Source organism: Schistocerca nitens, chromosome 5 (genome assembly GCF_023898315.1).
Source record: "Schistocerca nitens isolate TAMUIC-IGC-003100 chromosome 5, iqSchNite1.1, whole genome shotgun sequence".
In the NCBI taxonomy this organism is placed as follows: domain Eukaryota; kingdom Metazoa; phylum Arthropoda; class Insecta; order Orthoptera; family Acrididae; genus Schistocerca; species Schistocerca nitens.
In genome coordinates, this window is record NC_064618.1 from 819,464,212 (window position 1) to 819,492,203 (window position 27,992).

General features: G+C 41.1%; 1 protein-coding gene across 5 annotated transcripts in view; it reads left to right on the forward strand.

Annotated features, from left to right (window-relative positions):
- The window catches only part of LOC126259942 (ADP-ribosylation factor 6), a 131,288-nt gene that overhangs the window by 68,712 nt on the left and 34,584 nt on the right, over positions 1-27,992 (forward strand). For 4 of the 5 annotated variants that reach the window (XM_049957039.1, XM_049957038.1, XM_049957040.1 and 1 more), the window contains exons 2-3: positions 25,376-25,482; positions 26,071-26,174. In XM_049957039.1, coding sequence (XP_049812996.1) covers positions 25,401-25,482; positions 26,071-26,174 — 186 coding nt within the window. In that variant the 5' untranslated portion in view covers positions 25,376-25,400. Of the gene's footprint in view, positions 1-24,356; positions 24,450-25,375; positions 25,483-26,070; positions 26,175-27,992 lie in introns of all 5 variants that reach the window. The other variant, XM_049957041.1, reaches the window with a different exon arrangement.

Consider the following 27,992-nt stretch of genomic DNA (forward strand, 5'->3'; position numbering starts at 1 on the left):
GAAAGGGGGGAGACCTTGAAGCAGATCGTGAACAGTTTTATTGTCTGGATCTTAGAGTGACAAAGCGCCTTAATCGTTTTCATTGAGTGTTCAGGATAATCCTACCCGACTAACACAGTACCAGACTCAACGCAAGCAAATCCTTGTAGGATATATATGGGACGCTTAAGATAGCCAACACTCCTAGTTGGAGACCCAGTATTCTCTGACTTTTCTACACCTGAGGCTTCCAAGAGACCTCTTCCTGCTCACCCGCTCCCCCTACTTTTTGCTCTCTTTGCGTTATTTTACATATCAAGTTAGTGATTTCCTGCCTGATAGCTTCATACATGCAGTTATGAGTCGAGGGGCATGAAAGGGAAGCAGTGGTTGGGAAGGGAGTGAGACAGGGTTGTAGCCTCTCCGCAATGTTATTCAATCTGTATATTGAGCAAGCAGTAAAGGAAACAAAAGAAAAATTCGGAGTACGTATTAAAATCCATCGAGAAGAAATAAAAACCTTGAGGTTCGCCGATGACATTGTAATTCTGTCAGACAGCAAAGGACTTGGAAGAGCAGTTGAACGGAATGGATAGTGTCTTGAAAGGAGGATATAAGATGAACATCAACAAAAGCAAAACGAGGATAATGGAATGCAGTCGAATTAAGTCGGGTGATGCTGAGGGAATTAGATTAGGAAATGAGACACTTAAAGTAGTAAAGGAGTTTTGCTATTTGGGGAGCAAAATAACTGATGATGGTCGAAGTAGAGAAGATATAAAATGTAGACTGGCAGTGGCAAGGAAATCGTTTCTGAAGAAGAGAAATTTGTTAACATCGAGAATAGATTTAAGTGTCAGGAAGTCGTTTTTGAAAGTATTTGTATGGATGTAGCGATTGTGGAAGTGAAATAAATAGTTTGGACAAGAAGACAGTAGAAGCTTTCGAAATGTGGTGCTACAGAAGAATCCTGAAGAGTAGATGGGTAGATCACATAAATAATGAGGTATTTAATAGAATTGGGGAGAAGAGAAGTTTGTGGCACAACTTGACAAGAAGAAGGGACCGGTTGGTAGGACATGTTCTGAGGCATCAAGGGATGACAGATTTAGCATTGGAGGGCAGCGTGGAGGGTAAAAATCGTAGAGGGAGACCGAGAGATGAAAACACTAAACAGATTCGGAAGGATGTAGGTTGTAGTAGGTACTGGGAGATGAAACTTGCACAGGATAGGGTAGCATGGAGAGCTGCATCAAACCAGTCTCAGGACTGAAGAGCACAACAACAACAACAGCTTCATACAATAGAACAGTGTCACTTAAGGTAGTGGTTTTTTTAAGCACGATATTGATTTTAATAGTTTTATATATGTCACGGTAATGGGGATCTATTCTACGAGACGCGTTCAGTAAGTAATGCATCGCACTTTTTTCTGTAAGCAGGATGGTTTTATTCAGGATTCCAATACACCATATTATTGCCCACTCTTTCGGCTACAAAACCCTGTTTTTCAACGTAATCTCCTTTCAGTGCGGCGGCCGTACGCCACCTTACTGGCAGGGCCTGTGTGCTTACATGATACCACTCTACTGGTCGACGTTGGTGCTACCGTCTTGCTGCATCAATAGCCTCCCAATCATCCATTTACTGCTTCCGGTGGAGTGCGTCCTTCATTGGGCCAGGTAGATAGAAGGCGGAAGGTGGATGATCCAGGCTGTACAATGGATGATGAACAACAGTTCTCTTGGGTGCGCAGACTTTCTTGAGGCCTTGCGTTGTCATGGAGAAGCAGTTCGCTGTAGTCGTTCGTTCAATCATCTAAGAGTAGCACAGTATACTTCAGAGCTGATAATTGCACCATGAGGCAAGATATCAAACAGAATAAACCCTTCAGAATCCCAGAGACCGTCGCTCTGACTTAGCGGCTGAGGGTGCGACTTTGAACTTTTTCTTCGGAGAAGAGATGCAGCGCCACTACGGGAATTGCCGTTTGGTGTCCACCTCGAAGTCATGAACCCATGGTTCTTTGTCAGTGACTGTTTGACAAAAAATTGTCACGACCAGCCTCTTAACACGCCAGCAGTTCCGCACATATTGTCCTTCGTGGCCTTCAGCTAGGTGACGAGGAACCCAGCGTGCTCACACATTCGAGCACCCCAACTGGTGTAGTGTGTCACCACTACCGACAGAGGCGTCCAGTTGCGCAGCGAGGAGCCTAGTTAAAAATTTTAAACAGTGGACATATTTTTTGAACAGTTTCCATTGTGTCTTCAGTTCTGTTACCGTTACCTCGGCTAGGTAATTCTCCCCTAATAGTCAAGTATAAACGGTTTCCGGCATCACATTCATTTTTTAGCACATTTACCTGAAGTAGTACAATGTCATCTACCTAAACCAATAACTAGAACATGACATGAATAGGTAACAAAAGAATAATGATGGACACGCATATGTGTGTTCCTTTGTGTCGAATTGTAGTCAGCATTTTTAAACATTTACTCATTTCTCCCTAGAATCGAACAGGGGTGATTCTTGGTGCTAATGGCCCTCTGATATCTCCATCTTTGTGACAAATGGTTTGCTGTGGAGGTACATGTTCTGCTGCTTCAATCCTAGGTTGACTTTTTTTTTCTCAAAATTCCTTGCTGTCCCGATAGTTTCTTTGGGGACGTTGAAGTGTCCCGTTTGTTTGTGATTGCGTTAGGCCAACGTATTTTGCGTTATCGGATGTCTGATTTCCAATTTACGGCGAAAGTACGTACGCTAGCAAACGTCCTTTTACAATTTTCTCAACAATCTTTGTTGTGGACTGTTGGTAGTACCGATTCTGTTGAGTTGTGTTGTACAATCATTCCACATAATGCCAAAAGTAAAGGGTGATTTTAACAACATAAAAAGTGAGTTTCCCTTCATTACTGATCATGAGACTGTAGAATACGTTGCGCAAATGAGACTATGCTGTTGGCGATGGTGGAAGGTCTGACATTGTGAATCACGTTAAGAGGAAAAAAACATCGCACGAGTGTTCAAACGAAAAGTAAAAGTATGAGTGCAATGCGTAACTATACTCGTAGCTTTAAACCAATTGGTTGTGCTACACGAGTTATCAAACTTCTCAGTCCTAAATTCAGATGTGGCAATCATTTTAAATGTTGATGTACGGTATACGGTTCACCATATTTGAAATGATTTAAATAATGAAAATTGCACCAGTTACTTATATTTTGATGCTGAGCAGAAACCCTTTCGAGAATGTACTCTCATTTTCAAGTGCATTTGTTTATTTAGTGATGTTGGCATTTATCATGAACAACACAGCTTTTCCTGAAACGTCTAATATAATGAAAGAAATTCTGTTTGAAATGATCTGAAATGTGTTAGGTTCAGTTCTATAATGATCAATACATCGAATCATCTGGAGTTGGTTCTTCTCCCGTGTGGCCTTTTCGCCCTGAAAATGGCATAACAGTGAAAGTGCCCGAATTGGTTATCGGGGAGAAACCTCAGGATTATGTGCTAGAGATACTAAAGATACATGAAAAAGGGAAAGAAAAAACAATTTGTTCTGTAACTTGCATCAACATACAGTGAATAACAATGTAGAAAGTCTGAAAGATTTCTCGTAGATTGACATGATGAAATAAGAAAGCTGGAAGAAGAGGGGGAAATTACGGTAGGAGAGTGTCATAGTTATGCTGATACTTAAATGACTCTTACCCCAGTATATTAATGAATGGTGTTTTATCGTGTTTCTCACCTTTTAAAGCATTTGACGGAGTTTTGTCTGGCAATTCTTGCGTCAAATGCTGTTGTGGAACGCGTTTTTCCCATGGTGAACTCTCTTCTGTGGTCAGCTGAAGCGTCAAGACACACTCTCATCGAGTATGTGCTGACTTTTAAGACAATATTCCAAAAGAAAATTCTGTTCGTGGTAAAATACAGGAAAGTGAAAACTACGGTGACATTGCTACAGAATAGGTTATTCTGAATCATCTGGGTGCATTATGTCCATTAAATTTGGCAAGACGATTTGGCCTCTTTTCCATAATTGCTCGGTTTTTTCTAAACTTTTTAATAAAAATATATAATGCACACACAATCATAGATTGACAACTCGATAACACATTACACTCCTCGGAGTAACGCTGTAAATGTTGCATTGTACACTTTCTAAAGGAAACGCTTTATTATCTCGCTTCGGCTGCTTTTCCCCTTTAGATCTCAATATACATGCATCCATGGATGCATAGAAAGCTAGTAATATTTCACTGCTGTTGTGAAGTGAACGTGTTCATCACTCAGGACATCTTCGCCGACTAACAGCGCAGTAACAGCACAAGAGTGCTCCGAATCAGCCCACCGTTACAGAGCACGCTCGAGCATAACCCGTTACATCGAACTTATCACACGTTTGTGCAGTCTCTCGAATAATTTTGATGCTGGTAAGTAGGACGAAGACTTGTGATGATTCGCTTTCATGGTTGGGTTCACGCCGTTCTGTGTATTACCAACTGTAGGATGTTCGCTGCTGGCCTGCTCTCTAGGAAGATTTCAGCGCCCTTGGCAAGCACCGTAATAATCTCTAATACGGTGACTCAGCGACTGCGGAGGCCTTCCATCCAGTTTAAGAAACTGGGGTGCCCTTTGGCGTTCAGCACGTTTTTACTACTACGATTATAAAACTTCCGAGCAACAGTAGCTCCACTTTAAGTACATTTTCATTGTAATTACAGCGAAGCACCTTTTAAAACACGCGCTAGGTTGAATCGAGTAAATGCAAAAATGCAGTAAGTGAAGCAGGCAAAAAGGAATACAAACGTCTCAAAAATAAGATCGACAGGAAGTGCAAAATGGATAAGCAGGAATGGCTAGAGGACAAATGTAAGGATGTAGAGGCTTATCTCACTAGATGTAAGATAGATACGGCCTACAGGAAAATTAAAGAGACCTTTGGAGAAAAGAGAACCACTTGTATGAATATCAAGAGCTCAGATGGAAACCCAGTTCTAAGTAAAGAAGGGAAAGCAGAAAGGTGGAAGGAGTATATAGAGGGTCTATACAGGGGCGATGTTCTTGAGGACATGGAAATGGAAGAGGAGGTAGATGAAGATGAAATGGGAGATATGATACTGCGTGAAGAGTTCGACAGAGCACTGAAAGACCTGAGTCGAAACAAGGCCCCGGGAGTAGACAACATTCCATTAGAACTACTGATGGCCTTGGGAGAACCAGTCATGACAAAACTCTACCATCTGGTGAGCAAGATGTATGAGACAGGCGAAATTCCCTAAGACTTCAAGAAGAATACAATAATTCCAATCCCAAAGAAAGCAGGTGTTGACAGATGTGAAAATTACCGAACTATCAGTTTAATAAGTCACAGCTGCAAAATACTAACGCGAATTCTTTACAGACGAATGGAAAAACTGGTAGAAGCCGACCTCGGGGAAGATCAGTTTGGATTCCATAGAAACGTTGGAACACGTGAGGCAATATTGACCCTACGACTTACCACAGAAAATACAGGGTGATTCAAAAAGAATATCACAACTTTAGGAATTTAAAGCTCTGCAACGACAAAAGGCAGAGCTAAGCACTATCTGTCGGCGAATTAAGGGAGCTATAAAGTTTCATTTAGTTGTACATTTGTTCGCTTGAGGCGCTGTTGACTAGGCGTCAGCGTCAGTTGATGCTAATATGGCGACCGCTCAACAGAAAGCTTTTTGTGTTATTGAGTATGGCAGAAGTGAATCGACGACAGTTGTTCAGCGTGTTAAGGATATGGTGTTTCGGCCACCTCTCCCAGCCACCATTGATGATTTGAAACGAGAAATAACAGCAGCTATCCAAACTGTTACGCCTGATATGCTACAGAGTGTGTGGAACGAGTTGGAGTATCGGGTTGATATTGCTCGTGTGTCTGGAGGGGGCCATATTGAACATCTCTGAACTTGTTTTTGAGTGAAAAAAAACCTTTTTAAATACTCTTTGTAATGATGTATAACAGAAGGTTATATTATGTTTCTTTCATTAAATACACATTTTTAAAGTTGTGGTATTCTTTTTGAATCACCCTGTAGATTAAGGAAATCAAACCTACGTTGCTACTAGCATTTGTAGACTTAGAGCAAGCTTTTGACAATGTTGACTGGAATACTCTTTCAAATTCTGAAGGTGGCAGGGGTAAAATACAGGGAGCGAAAGGCTATTTACAATTTGTACAGAAACCAGGTGGTAGTTTTAAGAGGCGAGAGGCACGAAAGGGAAGCAGTGGTTGGGAAGGGAGTGAGACAGGGTTGTAGCCTCTCCCCGATGCTGTTCAATCTGTATATTGAGCAAGCAGTAAAGGAAAAAAAACAAAAGTTTGGAGTCGGTATTAAAATCCATGGAGAAGAAATAAAAACTTTGAGGTTCTCCGGTGACATTGTAATTGTCAGAGACAGCAAAGGACTTGGAAGAGCAGTTGAACAGAATGGACAGTGTCTTGAAAGGAGGATATAAGATGAACATCAACAAAAGCAAAACAAGGATAATGGAATGTAGTCGAATTAAGTCCGGTGATGCTGAGTGAATTAGATTAGGAAATGAGACACTTAAAATAGTAAAGGAGTTTTGCTATTTGGGGAGCAAAATAACAGAAGATGGTCCAAGTAGACAGGATATAAAATGTAGACTGGCAATGGCAAGGAAAGCGTTTCTGAAGAAGAGAAATTTGTTAACATCGAGTATAGATTTAAGTGTCAGGAAGTCGTTTCTGAAAGTATTTGTATGGAGTGTAGCCATCTATGGAAGTGAAACATGGATGATAAATAGTTTAGACAAGAAGAGAATAGAAGCTTTCGAAATGTGGTGCTACAGAAGAATGCTGAAGATTAGCTGGGTAGATCACATAACTAATGAGGAGGTATTGAATAGAATTGGGGAGAAGAGGAGTTTGTGGCACAACTTGACAAGAAGAAGGGACCAGTTGGTAGGACATGTTCTGAGGCATCAAGGGATCACAAAATTAGCATTGGAGGGCAGCGTGGAGGGTAAAAACCGTTGAGGAAGACCGAGAGATGAATACACTAAGCAGATTCAGAAGGATGTAGGCTGCAGTAGGTACTGGGAGATGAAGAAACTTGCACAGGATAGAGTAGCATGGAGAGCTGCATCAAACCAGTCTCAGGACTGAAGACCACAACAACAAACAACAATTAGGTAGTCAGAAATTGTAGTCTGCAGAACTATAAACCCTTTTGAGAAAACTGTTAATTCGAATAGGATTCGTCGTGAAAGTTAAATGCAGTGTCGTATTCAGAGGTACAGAAATTCAGGTTGCGTCAAAAAAATGTATACACACTTTGAAGCGTCATTGAAAATTTATTTCCCGTTCTACAATGTTAAATTTCTGGAAATGGAACGCCTAAAGTCCAATTGGAAAAATAAATGTACTTTGCAAATGTGATTAATGTTTAAACTGGTGGCCTTCAGCATCAATACATTTCTGAGTACGAGTCACCACTGATTCCGTACGTCGTACCAAAGTGTCCAATGAGATTTCTGCACACACCACCTGAATCTCATTCCAAAGTGTGTCCAGGTTACGTGGTTTACGTTTGTACACCTCATCTTTTACTGTGCCCCATAAGAAGAAACCCAGCGGCGTGAGGTCTGGAGAGCGTGCAGGAAACTAGATTGGTCCCCTGCGTCCTATCCACTGGCCTGGCACATTGTGATCCAGGTATGCTCGTGCGTCCCTATGATAGTGCTACGGGGCGCCATCTTGTTGGAAATAAAACGCATCATTACCGTATAAAGCACGAATGGCAGGGAATATGGAGTCGCCAAGCATTGTTAGGTACGTTTCTCCAGTAACAGTACCTTCAAAGTGGAAAGGCCCAGTGAGTCCCCTTGCAGACAAACCACACCACACATTTACACCAGGCAAATTCACAGCCTTTTCAACTGTAATGTGAGGATTATCTTCAGCCCAGTACACACAATTGTGCCTATTGACAGTTCCATTGAGTTTGAATTGGACTTCATCCGACCAAATTATGCTACCCATAAATTCCGGTCCACGTTTCACCATCTCGTGAACCCATTCACAAAATTCTAACCTTCGATCTGGTTCGTCGTCACTTAGCTGTTGCACCAGCTTTGGAATGTACACACGAAACTTGCCTTTCTTCAGAATGCGTAGTACACGACTAGCACTTATATTACTCTCACGTGCCTCTTGCCTTGAAGATTTTTGAGGCGAACGCTGAAACAGTTCCAAGACCGCAGTTGTGGAATCATCACTTGTAGCTGTACGAGGTCGCCCTGATCGACCTTTATGCACATCACACACTGTTCCATGAATTTCGAATTTGTCTCGTAGACGTGTAATTGTTAACCTTGAAGGTGGCAGCATTAGGCAGAGTTATTATTGATTCGGTTCTCCTGAGCAAAACACATGTTTCTGTGCAAAGTGCAACTTCCGTGATGTTTAGAGAGAAGTGTTAGTAGAAGTGAAAATGTTTGAAGGAGAGGGAGAGGTTTTGTCCAGTCCTGAATGCTCAGGCGGTGGAGCATGACGTGCAAAAGGCAGTCTCACGACCCAGCGCACAGTTTTAATGTGCTCCGAAGTTTCAAACAGAGCGCGGAAGCGCATTAATTAGTACACTGCACCCACATTCTGGAGGAAAACAGTTCAAACCCGCTTCCGGCCATCCTGATGTAGGTATTCCATGATTTCCCTAAATCGCTTAAGGCAAATTCCGGAATGGTTCCTTCAAAAGGGCACGGCCGCTTTCCTTCTCCATCATTCCCTAATCCGAGCTTGTGGTGAGTCTCTAATGATCTTGTTGTCGACGGGACGTTAAACACTAATTTCCTCCTCCTCCTCCTAGTTTCAAAACAGTGCACTCTCCGCTGCAAAGTGAAAAAAAATAGTTTTTAAAAATGATTTTTATCCAGCAGGCATAGAATTGGTGTAAGAAAGTAATTGCTTACATAATTAGAGTGAGAGTTGATCAGAAACTGCAAATAGAGCTACTGAATTTCATAGCGTTTTTTCCGTTCCTCAATAGTCGCTGAAAAGTGGGGTATTAGTTGCTTCATTCTACCTTCACAGCACATGTAAAAATTTTGGCGTGCGAACAGATGCGTCCTCTTTCTAACATGCCACTCATCTCTCTCTCTCCCACAGGCTCCCCTAATTGTAATTTGTTCACACCCACTACTCCATCGCTGTAAGCCGCTCATATCCTTTCACTCCCACTTGCCCATTCTCACTGACTATTTAGCCCAACTCATTGTCATTATCTCGTTGTCTCTCTAACTCTCACTGCCTCCTGTCTCTCAACAAGTCTCCTTCGCCGTGTTCTGCCACTTCTGTCTCCTCTCACACTGTCTTGCTCTTGTTCTCTTTTACTGCTACCACGTCATTCATTCATTCCAACTGCAGCGGTCTTTTTCACTGTGACTATCTTCGGCTTTGTCATTGTCATAGACTCTGTCTCTTATTACTGCTGGCTCTCACCCTCATCCACTTTCTCCTTCTCTTTATTCCTTTTCCGCTGGCACTCCCTCCTTTGCTCTTTCCCCAGCACTGTTCTGTTATTGTCAGTTATGTTCTACTACCACGGTGTCCCTCCCTTTCCCTCACATTGCCATTGTCTCCTTCGCTCTTTCTATGAGACAACCACTGTGGATTATCTTCCAGTGTTTATTACTTTAATGTCTCTTTCGCACTGTCCCTGACTTCTAACTCAGCATGGAAAAGCGCGAATATGTACATGTCCCAAAATGTTTGGGAAAGTTTTTAAAGGTGCAGAGGAAGATAGAATGAGGCAACTGGTATCCCACTTTTTAGTTAGTCTTTTAAATAAAAAGGAGGAGCATATTTGCCTTTTTTGTGCTGCGATAGGAGCATTTTTCAGCTGGTTCACTTGTTTTCCCTGCCACAGCAGGGCATGTCACTCTTATGAAAAAAAGCTATTGATCAGTAAAATTTTAATAGTTATGTAAAATTGAAATAACGTGGAACTAATTTTATACATCAGACGGGATTTTATGTGCACAAAAATTTTGTATATGCTTCATTACTACGTTTAACGTGGGTTTCCCAGAACTCTTCTGATGGTATCAGAGACACTTAGCATATTTCTCCGTGTTACAACACTTTATAAACACCTAATATTACATGCGCCATTTACGTGTACAAATAGGATAATTTTGAACCCCTGTATCTGGGAAACCGTTGAAGGTATCAGTAAGGTTTTCAAGGTTTTCAAAGATCTGGATCTTTGGAATAAATCGTAAAAATTTCAGCCATTTGCTGTTTATAGCCGTTTTGGAATCCGCAGCTCGGTTTTGGTGCCCCGTAGGGCTCACGGCAGATCACATAAAATGCATAAAGAACCAACCAATTTGCTCCGTTTGCCTAAGCGGGAGGAAGTGTATAAATATTCATAGTTTGGCCCTATACTGTAGGGTATAACACTTAAGATGATCGTTCTGTGGGTATACAAATGATCGCTAGCACAAGGGCTACCCAAAACACTTCATCCTATCTATCTCCAATAGAGCCGGAGGGATGAGCCCCACGAAAAATCCCGTTTCTGTGCGCGGCGTTTTGTAACATACGAGGGGCGTTTGAAAAGTCCATGCAAAAATAAAAACTACGTACGTTTTTGGGGTAGGCCTAAGCCTTTTTTATTTTTCGACTAGTCGCCTTTTAGACTTATACACTTCATCCAAAGCTGTTCTAATTTGTGGATCCCTTCAGAATAACAGGAATTGTCCAAGTCTGCAAAATAGCTGTTAGTTGCTGCAGTCACCTACTCGTTTGAGTAAAATCTTTGTCCCGCCAGCCATTTCTTCAAATTGGGGAACAACTAGTAGTCCAAGGGAGCAAAGTCTGGAGAATAGGGGGGAACGAGTTGGAATCCTGTTTCCATTAATTTTGCGACCACAACTGCTGAGGTGTGTGCTGGTGCATTGTCGTGATGGAAAAGGACTTTTTTGCGGTCCAATCGCCGGCGTTTTTCTTGCAGCTCGGTTTTCAAACGGTCCAATAACGATGAATAATATGCACCTGTAATAGTTTTACCCTTTTCCATATAGTCGATGAGGAATACCCCTGGCGAATCCCAAAAGACAGTCGCCATAACCTTTCCGGCCTAAGGAATGGTCTTCGCTTTTTTTGTGCAGATTCTCCCTTGGTAAACCATTTAGATTGTTCTTTGGTCTCAGGAGTATAGTAATGTATCCATGTTTCATCCACAGTGACGAAATGACGCTTAAAGCCCTGCGGATTCTTCCTCAACAGCTGCAAACCATCCTTATAACACTTCACACGATTCCGTTTTTGGTCAAGTGTAAGCAATCGCGGAAACCCATCTTGCGGATAGCTTTCTCACGTCCAAATGTTTATGCAAAATATTATGTACCCGTTCATTCGAGATGCCCACAGCACTAACAATCTCATGCACCTTAACTCTTCTGCCATCCATCACCATATCATAGATTTTATCAATGATTACTGAAATCGTAACCTCCACAGGGCGTCCAGAACGTTCAGCATCACTTGTGCCCATATGGTAACTCCGAAAATTTTGAAACCACTTATAAACTGTTCTAATCGAAGGTGCAGAGTCACCGTAATGTGTATCAAGCTTCTGTTTAGTCTCCTGAGGCGTTTTGCCTTTCATTAAGTAATGTTTAATCACCATACGAAAATCGTTTTCGTCGATTTTTTGACAATCACTAGACTTCCTTGATTCACACGAATGCCAGACACAAAGAAATAGACCAATATGGCTGAAACTTGATGTGCGTTCTTTCCAAAGATGCTACTAATTAAACATTACCTCGATCGCGCCGGTGGTGCCGTCTCTCGGACTTTGCAAGAACTTTCCAAACGACCCTCGTACTAGGTGGCGCATGGGTACCTATTGTTAGAGAGCATAGCCGTTTCTCGTTTTGTTGCTGTGGTTTGCCGTAGATGGAAACAAGGCTTCTTGGTACACAAACATACTTCGCTGCCTACACGAGGAAAGAGGCACCAATAGCAGATAGTCACTGCCCTTGCCTCCCGGTTTAATTGGTGTTCAACGATAAGGCCATTATGATTATCAAGTTGTAGATCTCTGCAGGTCAGAAACTCTACATGATTTGTGCAGCAAGGTACGGAATACTTCATTGCGTGAAATCCAATGGCTGCAGTTAGTGCGGGGACATAAGATCAGTTTGGGGCGATTTACTACTTGGGCTCTACACGATGCCTCACCATACCCTTAAGTTTTTTTTAGCTGGTTTGCTCCACTATATGTGGTAGTGAAAACTCATCAGTTTCCACTTTGGTGGTAAACTGGATATTCATTTAAGTTAGCGAAGATGACGTAGGATTAAAGGAATATTCCGCAAGAACCCTAGTAATTCTATAGAACATGTAGCTGTGGGATCTACAGCCATATCATTATTAAACTGGCCGTTGGATAAACGATGTTTACACTAAAGTGCGCGTCATTTATGTTGGCGGCCGAGTTTAGGTTCGTTCTGCGCATCTGACGTCAAAAAATACAGTCAGCCAATGAACAGACAACGACGTTGCCAGATCTCGACTGCAGAGCAGAGCACGGACGAGTGTCTTCAGTTTTAGAAACGTTCAGTCATAAATAAAGTAATAGAACAAAAGCAGTCTTGATAGCAGACTTTGTTTTTTGAAAGTTTGGAAAAGCCATTCTTTATACCAATTGCTTCATTTTCTATTAATTAATTAAACCAAACAAGCAATAAGACTCTTAATTCAGGCGATAGCAAGGAAAGGTGTTTGTATCAATTTCACGAACCGCTTTTTTGCAATAAAGAACAGCGGTAATTGTTTATTTCCTATTGTACTTCGACGAAGTGCGAGTAATTCATAGGCATACCAACAGTGTTTGTCAGAATTTTGCGTGACGTGTTAGAGCCCTTATGGAGTGACATTGCAGGACGAACTGCGCTAGCGTAACGGTTAAGGTGTTGGATTAGCAAGCGACAGGTCAAGAGTTCAAACCTCGTGCGATGCTAAATATTTTCTTTATTTAAAATCAATATCGAAGTGTCTTACTTCACGAATTTTATTCGTTTGAATGCAATTTTTTGAAATTTCTAGTGCTTTGTCTCTTCATTAACCCTTTCGCTGCTGCAGTCACGTGCTCCCCGCATTCCGCGCTGTGAGCGATTTTATCATCACTGCACTGCTCGCCTGTGCAGACACTTGGTGTTCCCACTGCTTTGACACACTTGTCACTCGATTTCACAAAGCTATTTAGCCCAAAAATTAGATTTTTTACACATCTTCTTGACTGATACCTTCCCCCCATAAATGACTTAATTTTGTTTCGATGTTCAACCCAGTTATTGTGCAGCATTAAATGTAGTAAACCATTGCACGAAATTTTGAAGAGTTTGCAGAGGTAAAAGTCCATAGCGTATACTTTCCGTATGGTCGATTTTAGTTGCCACAATGTTGAGAATGAAATGTGGACACGGTACCTAAATTTCACATAAAATTTACTGTACAACAATATCTCATTTAATTGAAGTGCCACATAGGTGTCGTATGTAATATTGAGAAATATTCCGTCTTTCGCGACTGTAATAAAAGTTTTATTTACACCGGGCGCGTTTGGCTTTATTTTAAAGCACTTCAGTCAGTCAAAGGAAGTGGGGGGAAGGTATCAGTCAAGCAGATGTGTAAAAATTTAATTTTTGGGCCAAATAGTTTTTTGGAATCGAATGATAAGTGTGTCAAAGCAGTCGGAAACACCATGTGTCAGCACAGGCGAGCAGTGTAGTGACAAAATCGCGCACAGCGCGGAATGCGGGGAGCACGTCTCTGTAGCAGCGAAAGGGTTAATGCGGCCGTGGTGGCTTTACTTCATAAACTGCGCGCTCCCCCCTAAACGTAAGCTTGCGAACTATACTATACTATGGAGCTGCTTCTCTTGGCGCGTGCGTCGTGTGCAACTGGCAACGCAGCAATCTCCCGCGTCTGGGCGGGCATGCGCGAGCCGCCAAGATAAAAGAATTCAACTATAGTATTACCAGCACATTATCTTAACGAACGAAGGTGGGCTTTACCCGCCTTCAGCAGGTCGATCGTGGCTCTCTTATCTTCCCCCGCAGTTTCCTTAAGCCCGGTCCACACGCAACGATCTGTCTGCGCAGACATCGGCGCAGATGTCTGTACATGCAAAAGATCGCTGCAGATGTGGTTGTTCACACGACACAAACCCCAATCTACTACTCGCCCGCCATCTGTCAGCGTAGAAAAGAAATATCAGTGGCAAGCGACTACGCTCCCCGTAAACGTCAAAAATTTAATTCAGTTATTTTGAAATATAGAAATGGAGGAAGTTCTTTTGTGGCCTGTGTTTGCAACTTTTGTTGCAAAAAACATTCAGACCAACTGCAGGAAACAGAGAAAGCGGTCAAAATGGTGTAGACAATGGCTGCTAAAGCGAAAGCAGTTTCCTCACGTGAATTTACTGCGAGAGTTGCGGGGCGAACCTAACGACTGTCGAAATTATTTGCGGATGGATGACGAAACTTACTATTATCTCTTAAAGCTTGTAACTCCTCATATTATGAGAAAAAATACTTGTATGAGAAGGGCAATTTCTCCTCATGAACGGCTGGCGGTAACATTAAGATTCCTAGCAACAGGAAGGAGCTACACGGATTTGGAATTTTCAACTGCAATATCGAAACAAGCGTTGAGTGAAATAATACCCAACACATGTGAAGCTATTTACACTGTCCTGAAGGATGAGTTCATGAAGGCAAGTCAAGTAAATTAAGTCTGTGAAGTTACAGATAATATTTTTGGTGTTGTAGACGTGTTTGAAACACAGTAGGCCTATATTATTAGCGATTATATACCTACATGGCCAATGAGCTATGATTTACTTTGTTTCTGAGTAGGCATTTTCAGTTCGCTACTGTGTAGAAGCAACCTGTTACAAACTTTTGTTCCAGCATACAAAACTCCTACACCAGATCTTCTAGATTTCTGAACTTTGGATAACTCTTTTCGGTAAACAGTTCGCAACGAATTTTTTTATTACTGTTTCTCTGTTTGCCGAGGCGTCAACTGCCCGCAATTTTTCAACTAGAGCATTGTATACTGCTATCTTTTTGTCTCGGTCACTATATTCTTTACTTTTAATCTTCCACAAACATTGTGCTTTCTATATAGTTCAATGAATTCACTTACAAACTCTCGAGAACACTGACGAGTATCAGCCATTTTAATGCCCTGTGCGCACAAATACAAACACTAGACTGAGCAAACAGCTGTTTCGCGCCAGATTTGCGGCGATCTTCTGTCCACACGCTCCAACTTGTCTGCGCAGATGTGGTTTGAACCCACAGATTTGAGAGGTTTCGCTCAAACCTCCAACTCCAACTTCTAGGTTTGCACACACCTCAGGTTGGTGCAAATCTTCTGTCCACACGCAACGATCTGTCTGCGCAGATGTGATGTGCGCAGACAGATCGTTGCGTGTGGACGGGCCTTTAAAGTACTTGTAACGGCTACCAAAACGTTTCCTTTAAGTAGACCGTGGCTATTCCTTTTCATTGACCATCATAGCGTGTGCTCTTGTTGCTGTAGAGAACATGTTAAATCCTAACTCCCTCTTCCATGCCCAATAGCCATCGTGTGACTAAAAATAGCTCAAGTTTTTACCCTGTTTCTTCCACATAATATTTTGTCTTAATTCCGCATGGGATGCGGCGCATATATTAAGATATTTGTGAAACCTCAACAGACTAACAAATCTCGATGAACAGTTGTTCTACGATAACCACGACGTGATTCTGTGCTGCTACGCTATCGTCTTCGTCCAGAGAAAAAAGCCGTAGGGTTAAAATTATCGCCGTAGTGTAGTCCACGAGTTTGCGAGGTTTTTAAAAATATATATTAAAGTGCATGTAATTATGGCCATTGTGTTTTCACTACTGCAAATACAAGAATCGGCAGGGAGAGGAGAGGCAAGATTTAATTTGTGACCTGTGACTTGGGGGATGATGATGATGTAAGGTATTCGATCTAGCAAGGTTGCCGAAACATGGTCATCAAACAAACCTCTAACAGATAGTGTTAATATGCTGCATAAGGTTCAGAACAGAGCTCGAGCGAAGCTACTACCTGTTGATAAAAATATTTCCTTCACTCGTGTTGCGTCAGACATTGCTTTCGGTCCAACTATAGTCATGCAACATGATGGATTATTGCGGTTATCCGGTAAGATTTTTAGTTAAGACGGATTGAACGCCAGCATTATGCAATGCGTATGACTAGAGATATGCAGAAGTATTTCTCACTACATTGATACAAAAATGCCGATTACAAACACGTGATCCACCGTAAGCAGTTTTTGAGCTTCTGTACACACTTTGTGATAGACTTGCCAGATCCGGCTTCTTTAGTTGGCAAACTGCACAATGTTTAAAAATATCCACATATGAAGATTTGATTTTCGTGCAGCTAATTTGCCGTCTTTCGACCACATTGCGCTGAGGAGTGTACTATTATTTAGAATTCAGTTGCGTTAACTCTGAACATTATGCGAGGAATTGAAAACAGGACGTCTGAATCGTAACAGTTCCTGTGGAGCGTAAAATAATGCCGCGAATTGCAGTGAAACTTGCACGGATGCCAGTGGCCGATGCTATTCTGTATTGTTAGAGGCTCAGTTCATCACATAGGACAACCTCCATGGAAGCGGGGAAGATGTTGAGCAAGGCGGGGACAAGCAAGTAGAAAATTATGTGCAAAATAGATATTTGCATCAGTTCTATAAAATTACTGTACATTCCAGTCCTAAGGCTTCATTTTTCCGTCACGATAGCTACTCATTTCTGTGAGATTGTAAAATAACGAACAGATTTATCACACGTTAGCTACTAAGAACTAGTTACACAGTCTTGTATTCTGAATGAAGTTCCAGGATATTACTATGCGTGCGAGTCTCTAGAAGTCACAGCATAGTTGCTAGTTAGCGTTTCAGATGGCGTTGACCCTACCGCCTGTTTTAACTGCTGTACCATCAGTGGCCCACTGCACTGTGAGATTACTAATGTTCACAGTAAGAGCTTGGCTACACCTGTTTCGCGTGCGCACTTTCACTTCCCCTATCCCTCACTTTCTGCCGGCGGCAAATCGTGCTGCGACCATGAGAGTAACAGCAGCATAAAAGCAATTTAAAAATGATACAAACTGCTCTAATATCTTTTTAATTACAGTGGACAGCTTTTAATGGTCGCTTCTCTGGCGTTTTCAATCAGTCCTGAGGTTACAAATGCACGCAGTCCACTGCCATGGACACTCCCTACTAGTGTTGTGCCCTGCATGCTTTTGCAGCCTCATGACTGAAAACGCCAGCCAAGTGACCATTAAAAGCTGGCCAGTGCGGTGAAAATGTTGCATTGCAGGGTTAAATCGTACGTTTGGGAAATGTTATACCTTCAGGAAAGGGAAATAGTGGCCATATGTGAACAAATTAGTGCTCATATGCAGAAGGAAGATACATTTGTGTGGCGGCTTTTGTGCACTAAGGTACCTCTCGTGGTTTTAACGCACTCGTCACGCTCGGCGATCTTTCAACTAATATTTTTGCGCTGGAAAACTCCCGCCTACACATCAAAATAGGCGATTTATTCATAAGCCATCGGTCATCCGTGCTTTCCAGATCTCAGGAATCTTACGGATACCGTATCATACATAGCCTGTAGCGTAACATTGGTTAGGCTCTCTCGTGACTAACTGCTCCCACGATTGCACCTTGCGAGGGGACGTACTTGTGAAGGCAAAGGACTAACTTCAGAGAGGAGCGGGATTCAAATCTTCGTCCGGCTCTTCTAATGTAAGTTTCTTGTGGTCTGCCAAAATCGCTTAAGGCGTGTTGCTGTAGCTTTGAAAAGAACACGGCCAATCCTTATCCTTGTCCAGTCCGACCATGTGCTCAGTGTCTATAATGTTGTAGTCATTGACCGGTCGGTAAACCGTAACTTGCCAGCATTCCCCAAAAGGTAAACTATCATTTCTATGTTAAAATTGTCATTCACATCTTAATAATAATTATCCAGCTCCATATTTCCGTTCTACGTTTATTCGGCCATGTCATCAGTTATTTCCCTTAGAACGGAAAGGATTGTGGGATTCCTTATAGTGACAGATGTCCCGTAAACTAATCAGTAGTTGTTCACGAAAAAAAGTGTATAAATATTCGGAAAGTGAAGGCTGTCGGTCTCTGGAAAACGCCGTGTCGTGCGACAACGGAAGCCTGGCAGCACAGTGTTAGGCAGTGCCCCAGCGAGTGTGCGCCGGCAGTATAGATAACGCACTTTGGCGCTCACAAGAGTACTTCCGCTCCATCCCCCGCACTCGCAAGTTCCCTCCGCGATGCTCCATTGTTTCCGCTCGCGTCGCGACAACGTGCACCCGCGCCTGGACTTCCTGCTCTCTCCACGCGGCCATCAATCATAATATATTCAAAACGAATCAGTAGGCTTGAATTTCTGCTAGCCCTCGCAATATGCCCACATTTAAAAAATATTGTAATCTGATAATTACTTTATATTTTAAAATTTTGAAAAAGTATTTACTGTTTTACCAGATTTCATATATGTTTTAAATCTTTCAGTTAAACGTAAAACACCAATTTGTCCGTAGCACATGTCACTTTCCCATTTAATGTCACTCAGTATATCCATGTTCAGAATATCACTTGCACATTATTATCTCGTTAAAAAGTATCTTAAGACAAAAATTTGCATTTTTAAATTTTTGTAGTGGTCATAAGTAAGTAGTATGTGTTATTGAAAGTGCATTGATGCTGCTAAGTGTATGCTGAAAGATATTTTCAGGTTCTAGGCGCTACTTACACATCAGTTCTGCTTAAAACAGTATATTATTAATATAATTCAACAACAATAAACAGATTTGGTTTTTAAATTTTTTAATGTAGTCATAAAATATCCTTCCCCCCATCAACTTATAGAAAATGTCTTGGCAGTGCTGGAGGTCATAAGAGTCAAAACATCTGGTGATGAACTGTTCCTGGATTCCGATTGAAAGAAAATGAGGTGGAGATAACAATATGTGAAGGAATATGAGGAAAACACACGTCATGGCAATAACAGTGTGCAAAGCCATCTTGGCGAGAGTTTATAAGTAACTCAGTACACTCGTTGCTGCTCGGAGACAGCAAAAACTTAAGCTTGAGGTAATTTTATGGCCGTTACTTTAATCAGTATGTAATGCCATTGAATGCGATCCACGCAAATGAAGTTGACACTCGGCACGGAGGCTGATCGGTGCGACCGTAAACGAAAAATACCTTTATAGTTGCTCCCATCAGCCAGCACATTGAGTGTAAACTTAGTTTTTGTGGACAGTAAACTGAAAGTGCCTGTCTGTATGTGAAGCAGACAACAGAAATAAAGAGAGAGACACAATATCTTCCATGTAATAATTGCAATGGCCAAAGTGGAATTAATGGGCATAACGAAACTGTCTATACTCCTTTCAAAGCCCGTTCCGCTTCAGATCTTAAAGTTGTTGTACTGTTGGAATAAAAATAATGGAAAGTCCTAGATGGAGAAATGTGTAAAATAATGATTATAGGCAAATCTCAGTGACAGCTTGTTCCATACTGGACTAAACAATGATTTGCAGAAAGGAAGCACTAAAATCTGAAAGATGTAGTTCCGTTGCAGGAACTATTGTACAGAAGTTATTCGCTTCCTGCAGTTAGGTAAATGCACAAGTTAAGAGTAGACACACAACAATGAGTGAGTGTTCTGGTATGTTGTAAATGGTCAGTTAGGGAATGCTTTTTCTAAAGAATACTTAGTGTTCAGGCTAGTTTCTGCAATGGAAGATACACGCTACAAATTCTGGGAATCAGCTTTTCAGTTATTTTCTGATTTACAGCATATGAAACAATTAAGATCTAAATTTGAAATGGCATAAGTAGATCCGTTACAGCTCGTAGTGCTGTTGCCAACTTTCAACAGTGAGGTGCTGATGTCCGTAGCCCCACGAAGCTGCTGCACCCATCCTACTGCAGCTGTCACGGATCAGCTTAAGGCTGACCCAACTATAGAGAGGAAAATAGGTAAGGTTCCCTCTGCCCCTTGCCCCAGGCAAAATAATCTTTCTATATTAACCTTTTGGTTCCATGTTGAGAAAAGGCTGAAATCGTTAAAATTGAACAAAGCTCCAGGGCCTGATGAAATCCCATCTGATTCTATATCGAATTTGCAGCGGAGTTTGCCTCTCTTTCAACTATAGTGTTATCATAGATCCGTCTAACAAAAAACCATGCACAGAAGTTGGAAGGAAGCATATGTGATACCTGGCTACAAGAAGGTTAGTAGAAGTGAACCACAAAACTACCTTCCAAAATCGTTGACATTACTTTTTTGCAGTACCTCCACACCAACCAACATGGATTCCAAAGACATTGATCATAAGAAACCCACTTTTCTCACATGACATACTGAAAGCTTTCAATCAAGGCAGTTAGATAGACACAATATTTGATTTCAGAAAATAATTTCACTCAGTACCACACCTACTCTTATTGTCTAAAGTTTGATCATATGGGATATCAAGAGATATTTGCGACTGGACTGAGAACTGTTTAATAGGGAGAACACAGCATGTTATCTTAGATGGAGAGCCATCATCAGATGTAGAAGTAATTTCGGGTGTTTAGTGACCTTGTGAACAATATTAATGGTAACCTCAGACTTTTTGCAGGTAATACAGTTATCTATAACAAAGTACTGTCTGGAAGAAGCTGTAGAAATACTCAGTGAAACCTGTTTTAAATATTCAGAGATGTAAAATTGTGCATTTCACTGAACGAAAAAATGTAGTAGCCTTTGACTGTAATATCACTGTCATAGTTGGAATTGATCAACTTATGAATACCTGTATGTAACACTTTGTTGGGATACGAAATGGAATGATCATATAGGTTCAGTAGTGGGTAAAGCAGTTTATTGGTAGAATACTGGGGATGAACAGTCAGAAAACAAAGGAGATTGCTTATGAATAACAAAATCACTTATGCAGCATATTCTAGAATATTTCTCAAGTGTGTGAAATCCACACCAAATAGACTAACAGCGGCTGTTGAACGGATATAGAGAAGAGTAGCACGGACAGTCTTGTTTGACCGCTTGGAGTGTGTGACAGAGATGCTGAAGAAACTGAACTGGCATACTCTTGAAGACACATGTAAACTATCCTGAGAAAGTCTTCCAAAAATGTTTAAAGAACAAACTGTAAGTGATGAGTCTAGGAATATACAACAACCTCCTCCATATTGCTCACATAGGGATCATGGGGACAGGAATAGAATAATTGCGGCATGCTCAGAGGCATTCATATAATCGTTCTTTCCACATTCCATTTGTGAAAGGAATGGGAAGACACCCTAATAACTGGTACAATGGGGCATATCCTCTGTCATGCCCTTCACAGTGTTTTCTTCTTCTCCTCCTTCTTTATGATCATGCCCAGTGGACCACACGCTGCTACAAGTTTCCTCCTCCATTGTATTCTGTCCATTGCTACTATCTGCCATCCATCCATCCACATCTGTTGATGCTTGGTTTAAATCTTCATGGACGCCATCCCTCCAACACTTCTTGGGTCTCCATGGGGGTCTCTTTCCTGTAGGTGTGAAATCCAGCTTCCGAGGCGATCTGTGATCTTCCATCCAGGCCATGTGGCCAGCCCATTGCATTTGTTTGGCTTTGACGGTTCCTGCTATGTTGGGCTGCTGGTACAGTTCCTCAAGCTCTTGGTTGTGTCTGATCCTCCATTTCCCTCAGTCTGCATCTAGAACCGGACCGAAGATCTCCCGAAGCACTTTTCTCTCAAAAACGAGGATCTTATGGAAGTCCTGTTTCTGGATACTCCATGTCTCGCAGCCATATCAAACAACAGGCTGGATCAGGGTTTTGTATAGTTGAATCTTGAACTGTATGGAGAGAGATCTGGACTGAAGCAGTTGTGCAAGGCTGTGGTAAGATCAGTTTCCTGCTTGTAGTCTGGCATTGATCTCTGCTTCATATGATGTGTTCTCAGTGAAAAGTGCCCCTAGGTATTTAAATTCATGCACTCTCTAGTAGGACTGGTCTCCCACCTGCAGTGATTGTAGAGGACCAGCAGTGTGACTTTGACCAAGCATCATAATGAGGTACTCTGTCTTGGTTTTGTTTATGTTTAGCCCAAATTTGCTGGCAGCCTCCTTTAGTGCTTTGGTAATTTACTCCAACTCCTCTTCAGGCGTGGAGTGTAAACAGATGTCGTCTGCATAGGCTAAGTATGCCAGTCCCTTTCCTTCGATTTCAATCCCCTTGTTCTCTTGGAAGGTCTCTCGTACAATTTTCTTAAGGGCAAAGTTGAACAGGATAGGGGACAACCCATCTCCTCGCCAAACCCATCTCCTCGCCAGAGTCCTGTCGTGGTGGTTTTGTAGAGTATAAATGTAGATGTAGATATGGCACTGAACTTTAGGTTAATGCATTTTCTTTACATTAGAATATCTCTTCCCGACTTTTGCAAAGACCGCTAAAGCACATATGCCACAACCTCCACCCTCGTCCTTGCATACACACGATATTTTTATTATCCTGAGGAGATTCTTTTCTAGTAGTTTTGTTGGTTCTGTTGTTGTAGTTGTCTGGGTTTTATATTGCCTATGCTCTAGGTTTGTGTATTGTGGTGGTACTACACAGTAAAACCTCATCTTCTATGGTTTCTTCCAGCTCCAGATTGGATTTGCTTACAAAATGTGGCCCTGCCTTTTCCAGTCCTCACACATTTCCCTTCCCACTGTGTCCCAGACTTCTCCTCACTTATTCACTCATTTTGTCATGCCAACAATCCCTCTATCTATGTCTTCCTCTAGGTTGCTGCCTCCTATTGTCATTTCATGCCTTTGTATCTTGTTGACTTCCATTTATATATAATGATATGGTTATAGTAGAGGGAAACATTCCACGTAGGAAAAATATATCTAAAAACAAAGATGATGTGACTTACCAAATGAAAGTCCTGGCAGGTCGACAGACACACAAACAAACACGAACATACACACAAAATTCAAGCTTTCGCAACAAACTGTTGCCTCATCAGGAAAGAGGGAAAGATGAAAGGATGTGGGTTTTAAGGGAGAGGGTAAGGAGTCATTCCAGTCCCGGGAGTGGAAAGACTTACCTTAGGGGGAAAAAAGGACGGGTATACACTCTCTCTCTCGCGCGCGCGTATACCCGTCACACACACACACACACACACACACACACACACACACACACACACACACACACACACACACACAAGCAGACACCTCTTCTCTGTGCACACCTCAACTTCCTTGTTATGTTTCCTATATTCTTCTCATAGTGAGCCATCCAGTAACCCATTTTCTGAAGGACTTTCAAAACCTTGCTTTATTTCACAGTATCATAAGCCGCATCAGCATCCAGGAATACCATTATTAAATCATAGTCTCTCCTGTAAAATTGGCTTACATTGGAAACACAGTAAAACAATATTCTTAAAAGTGAAAGCATAGAACTCTGAGTTAATAACTTTGGTAATCTTGATGGTGTGTATTCCTCAACTCAGTGACCAAAGATAACAATGTCCTATTTTACATTGCCTTTTATTTTAAGTATCTTCTAACATGGGAACTATGAAGTCATATAATTCAGTGTTTAAATATATAGGGTGTATCAAAAAGAATCATCCAGTTTGGCATGCCTGTATTTCTGAAACTAATAAACATATACATTGAGTTTGGTTTTTGACAAACAAAAAACTCAGTTTTTTTCATACTTTTCCATAGGTGTTCAGTATGCCCACTTTGAGATGCATGGTATGTCAGTGCGGTATTAAATTTGCTCCAACACTGCAGGGAGCATGTCTTGAGTTATAGCTTCCACACCTGCTGTTACGCAGTGTCTCAGTTCATTCATTGTTGTTGGTAACGTAGGCACATAGGCAGTGTCTCCTTCACAAGAAGTAATCACATACAGTAATGTAAGGCTAAATCGCCGGCCGAAGTGGCCGTGCGGTTAAAGGCGCTGCAGTCTGGAGCCGCAAGACCGCTACGTTCGCAGGTTCGAATCCTGCCTCGGGCATGGATGTTTGTGATGTCCTTAGGTTAGTTAGGTTTCACTAGTTCTAAGTTCTAGGGGACTAATGACCTCAGCAGTTGAGTCCCATAGTGCTCAGAGCCAATTTGAACCATTTTTAAGGCTAAATCACTTGGTCCAGTGTGACCAATCCATTGTTCAGTAATCCTTTGATTAAAAAATTTCCACACTTTCAGATGCCAGTGTGGCAGTGCCCCATCCTGTTGGTGAATGAATTCATTCGAATGAGTCTCCAACTGTGAGAAAAGAAAGTTCTCAAGCATATCGAGGTATGTACTTCCCGTAACAGTGTTCTCAGCAAATAAAAATGGACCATACACATTTCCTGTGGAACTGCACAAAACATTTTAAATTTTGGAAAGTCACCCTGGTGTTGTACAACTTCATGTGGTTGTTCCATACCCCATATTCTGACTATGATGGGTCACTTTTCCATTTAAATGGAATGTTGCCTCGTCACTAAACACTAAGCGTGGAAGAAAACTGTCATCCTCCATCTTGCCAGGAACAAAATTACAGAACTCCACATGTTATTGTGTGTCGCCTTCATGAGGAGGTGGCAGTAGCTGAATGTTGTACGGTTTCTTGTGTAAACGTCAACACAACACACCAGACAGACAACAGGGACATAATGGAGATGTTGAACTGCATGGTGAACAGATTTCTGCGACTCCTTTTGAAACTGTGGTGGATGCATTTGAAGCCTGTGTCAGACACCTGGTGGGAAAGCTCGGTGATTTGCCTTCACACAAACAACCTATTTCTCGGAATTGTTCATGCCATCATCTAATGCTCTGTGCTGTAGGAGGATCCATGCCATATCTAGTACGGCAAGTCACGCTGAACAGTTATTACTGACCTGCACTGAGCAAAACGTAGAACACACAACGCTTTCTGTTTTCCCAACACCATTTTTAATAGAACCAAAGTTGGCGCACACTACTGTGACCTAGCGGGAACCATGTAAGAGAGTTTGCTCTTTCCAACAGTATGTTGTTCACACACATATCTTAAATAACATAAGTTACGATTTTGTAGATTGGATGTTCTTTTTTATACACCCTGTGTACTACCACTGGCATTGGATGTTCTTTTTTATACACCCTGTGTACTACCACTGGCATGGAATAGTTAACATTATTTACTTGTTTTAAGGGCTTTTGGTGTGCTTAAAGCAGTTTCCTTCTTGTTTCAGGTGCTGTGAAAGAACTGACAGCAAGATGGGGAAGTTATTGTCAAAAATTTTTGGCAATAAGGAGATGAGGATATTGATGTTAGGATTAGATGCTGCTGGAAAAACAAGTATCCTTTTGCAACACATTGTACTCTTATATTTTAGTAAAACCAAGTGATATGGCACTCTGCTTCTTCACAACTGGTGTACATTATTCCTGGATAGTCTTAACTATAAGTTGAGCCTTGTTGTTAACACATTGAGCAATTCATTTGAAGGAAAGCATCATACAACTGTTGTTAAAGCTGAAAGTAATGTGCACAAAAGCTGTAGTTTTTGAAGTACCCATGCACATTGGGGTTGCAATGGTACGGCTATATTAGCAAAAACTTGCTCAACATACAATGGGATTGTGTTAACTGCATACCCCCCAAGACAATTATTTGTTTTTAGGGAAATAACAAAAGGGTGAAGAGGTGATAAGGACTGTCAGAATCTTCTACACATTCCTTTACATAAATGGTGAGATAAGTTGTGAAAGCGTACACCAACAAAGATGTTACAAATATTGTGATCATTGTGGCATATGTGAATGAATATTCTGTAGGTGTTCGTTATGAATGTGGAATAGGTGTTAAGGTAAATTATATTTCATTCCACTGTACATGACTATACTGGCAACATTATTTTCTGTATATCCTTAACATTTAAATCAGCTATTCTATACAAACTTAAATTGGGTCAGTCAGTCACAACAATTCCTACTGTAGGATTTAATGTGGAAACAGTGACATACAAAAATGTTAAGTTCAATGTTTGGGTTAGTATACTTGTCTGATATTCAAGTAAGGAATTTAGTAGTAGTAGTAGTAGTAGTAGTAGTAGTAGTAGTAGTAACCCTTTACATTCACTAAACAGACCAAAACAAACCAAAGAGAATATTTGAATAAGCAATCAAAGTTCAGGTAAAAATGGTAAAATCATTGAGGTTTGTTGATATTACAAATTGTGCCAAGGACAGGTAAGGCCTAAGGCCTTTGAAGATCAGGGAAATTGAAATAATATTGTCTTGAAAAATTATAAGATGAACATCAACAGAAGTAAACAATGCTGATGGAATTTAAGAAAACTGAATCAGGTGACACGGTGTAACCATATTAGGAACTGACAAAGGAACTAACATACTTGCCCGCTTCTGGCAGATGATCATGTTCTCCAGCAACTTATCAGTAGTATGTACAAAATTTGCAGAACAAATTTAATCTGTGTTGAGGAAGGGGACAAATTATTAGGTTGGGGCAGAAGATATGTAGGAATAAGAGAGGGATGTGGCATTTCACACTCCTGTTTATTATTTACATGAATGAAATCATCCAAGATTGGAGATAAATGCCACACAGCTTCATTCAAAACAAAAGAAACACAAAGTTAGATGCTTTACTTTTTTCCAGATTTAGCTCATGTAGCCTCTTCAGAGGATGACCTACCATCTTGTGTGCACAATTCACATATTATCTAAGAAATACAGCATGGACATCAGCAGCAGAGGAGGAGGAGGCAAGGGGTGGGAAGTGGCCTTCTGCAGAAAATATCCAGTCCAAAGCAAGATCTGTTTGAAAAATAAAATTCTAGAGAGTGAACAAATTCACGTATTTAGATTATAAACTATACTTTCTGCAAGAAACAGACATAACTGAAAAAGCCACCAGGTGTGCTCATATAATGGCAGCTATTAATATTATAATAAAACCTTCCCTAATCTAGGAGCACACTAGGATATGCCTTTATAAGTCCTTAGCAAGATATGCGCTATGCTATTGCTGTGAAGCCTGGACAATAGAGAAAAAAATGTGCAAAAAGACTAATAGCCTTTGAAATGGAACTCTAGAGACTAACAGCTGGTTACACAAAATGAGGTAACAAAATAAATGAAGACATGTTAAAGAAACGTAAAATTGAAGAGTATCCCAAAATTTGAGACACTAGAGCGCAGTGGGATTGTAATTGTAAAGTTGCTGGTCGAAATCTCGCTAGCAGCGAGCCTTTAAGCTCCAAATGCACCACGTGCTTCCCCCCCTCTCCCGCTCCACACACACACACACACACACACATTATTTATTAACAAAAGGAAATGTTATGTAACAAATATTAATTTTTTTAAGTAAAAGTTCCATCTTTTTATTTTGAATTACTGTTATGTGAAACTATCACAGTAAATCAAAATCTACTACAAAAATGTGAAATGTCAAATAGAAAGTAAAATACTCTTTTTAGTTCTAGAGATTAAACAGTATTATTGATGTGTATACCTGTTTTAAACAGATCTTTTCAATGAGCTAGACTATTAGTTTTCATTGTTATTCTTATGGACCTTTTCTGCAGTTTGAAAATTGTTTTCATATTTTGTAGATGTGTTCCCCAAAAAGAATGCCATGTAATAGTTAAGAATTAAGTGTGCATGTGAAGGGTTTGTAATTAAGTGACACTGGTCGTTATACACTGGTGACTGGAATCTAAGGGCATAACATGGTGATAACATTCTGTCCGTGAATGTCTGTGTATGTTCAGGCAACTTCCACTGAGCTTTACATTTGTTAGACTATCTACAGAGGTGTCATCTACGTCTAACAGTGTTATT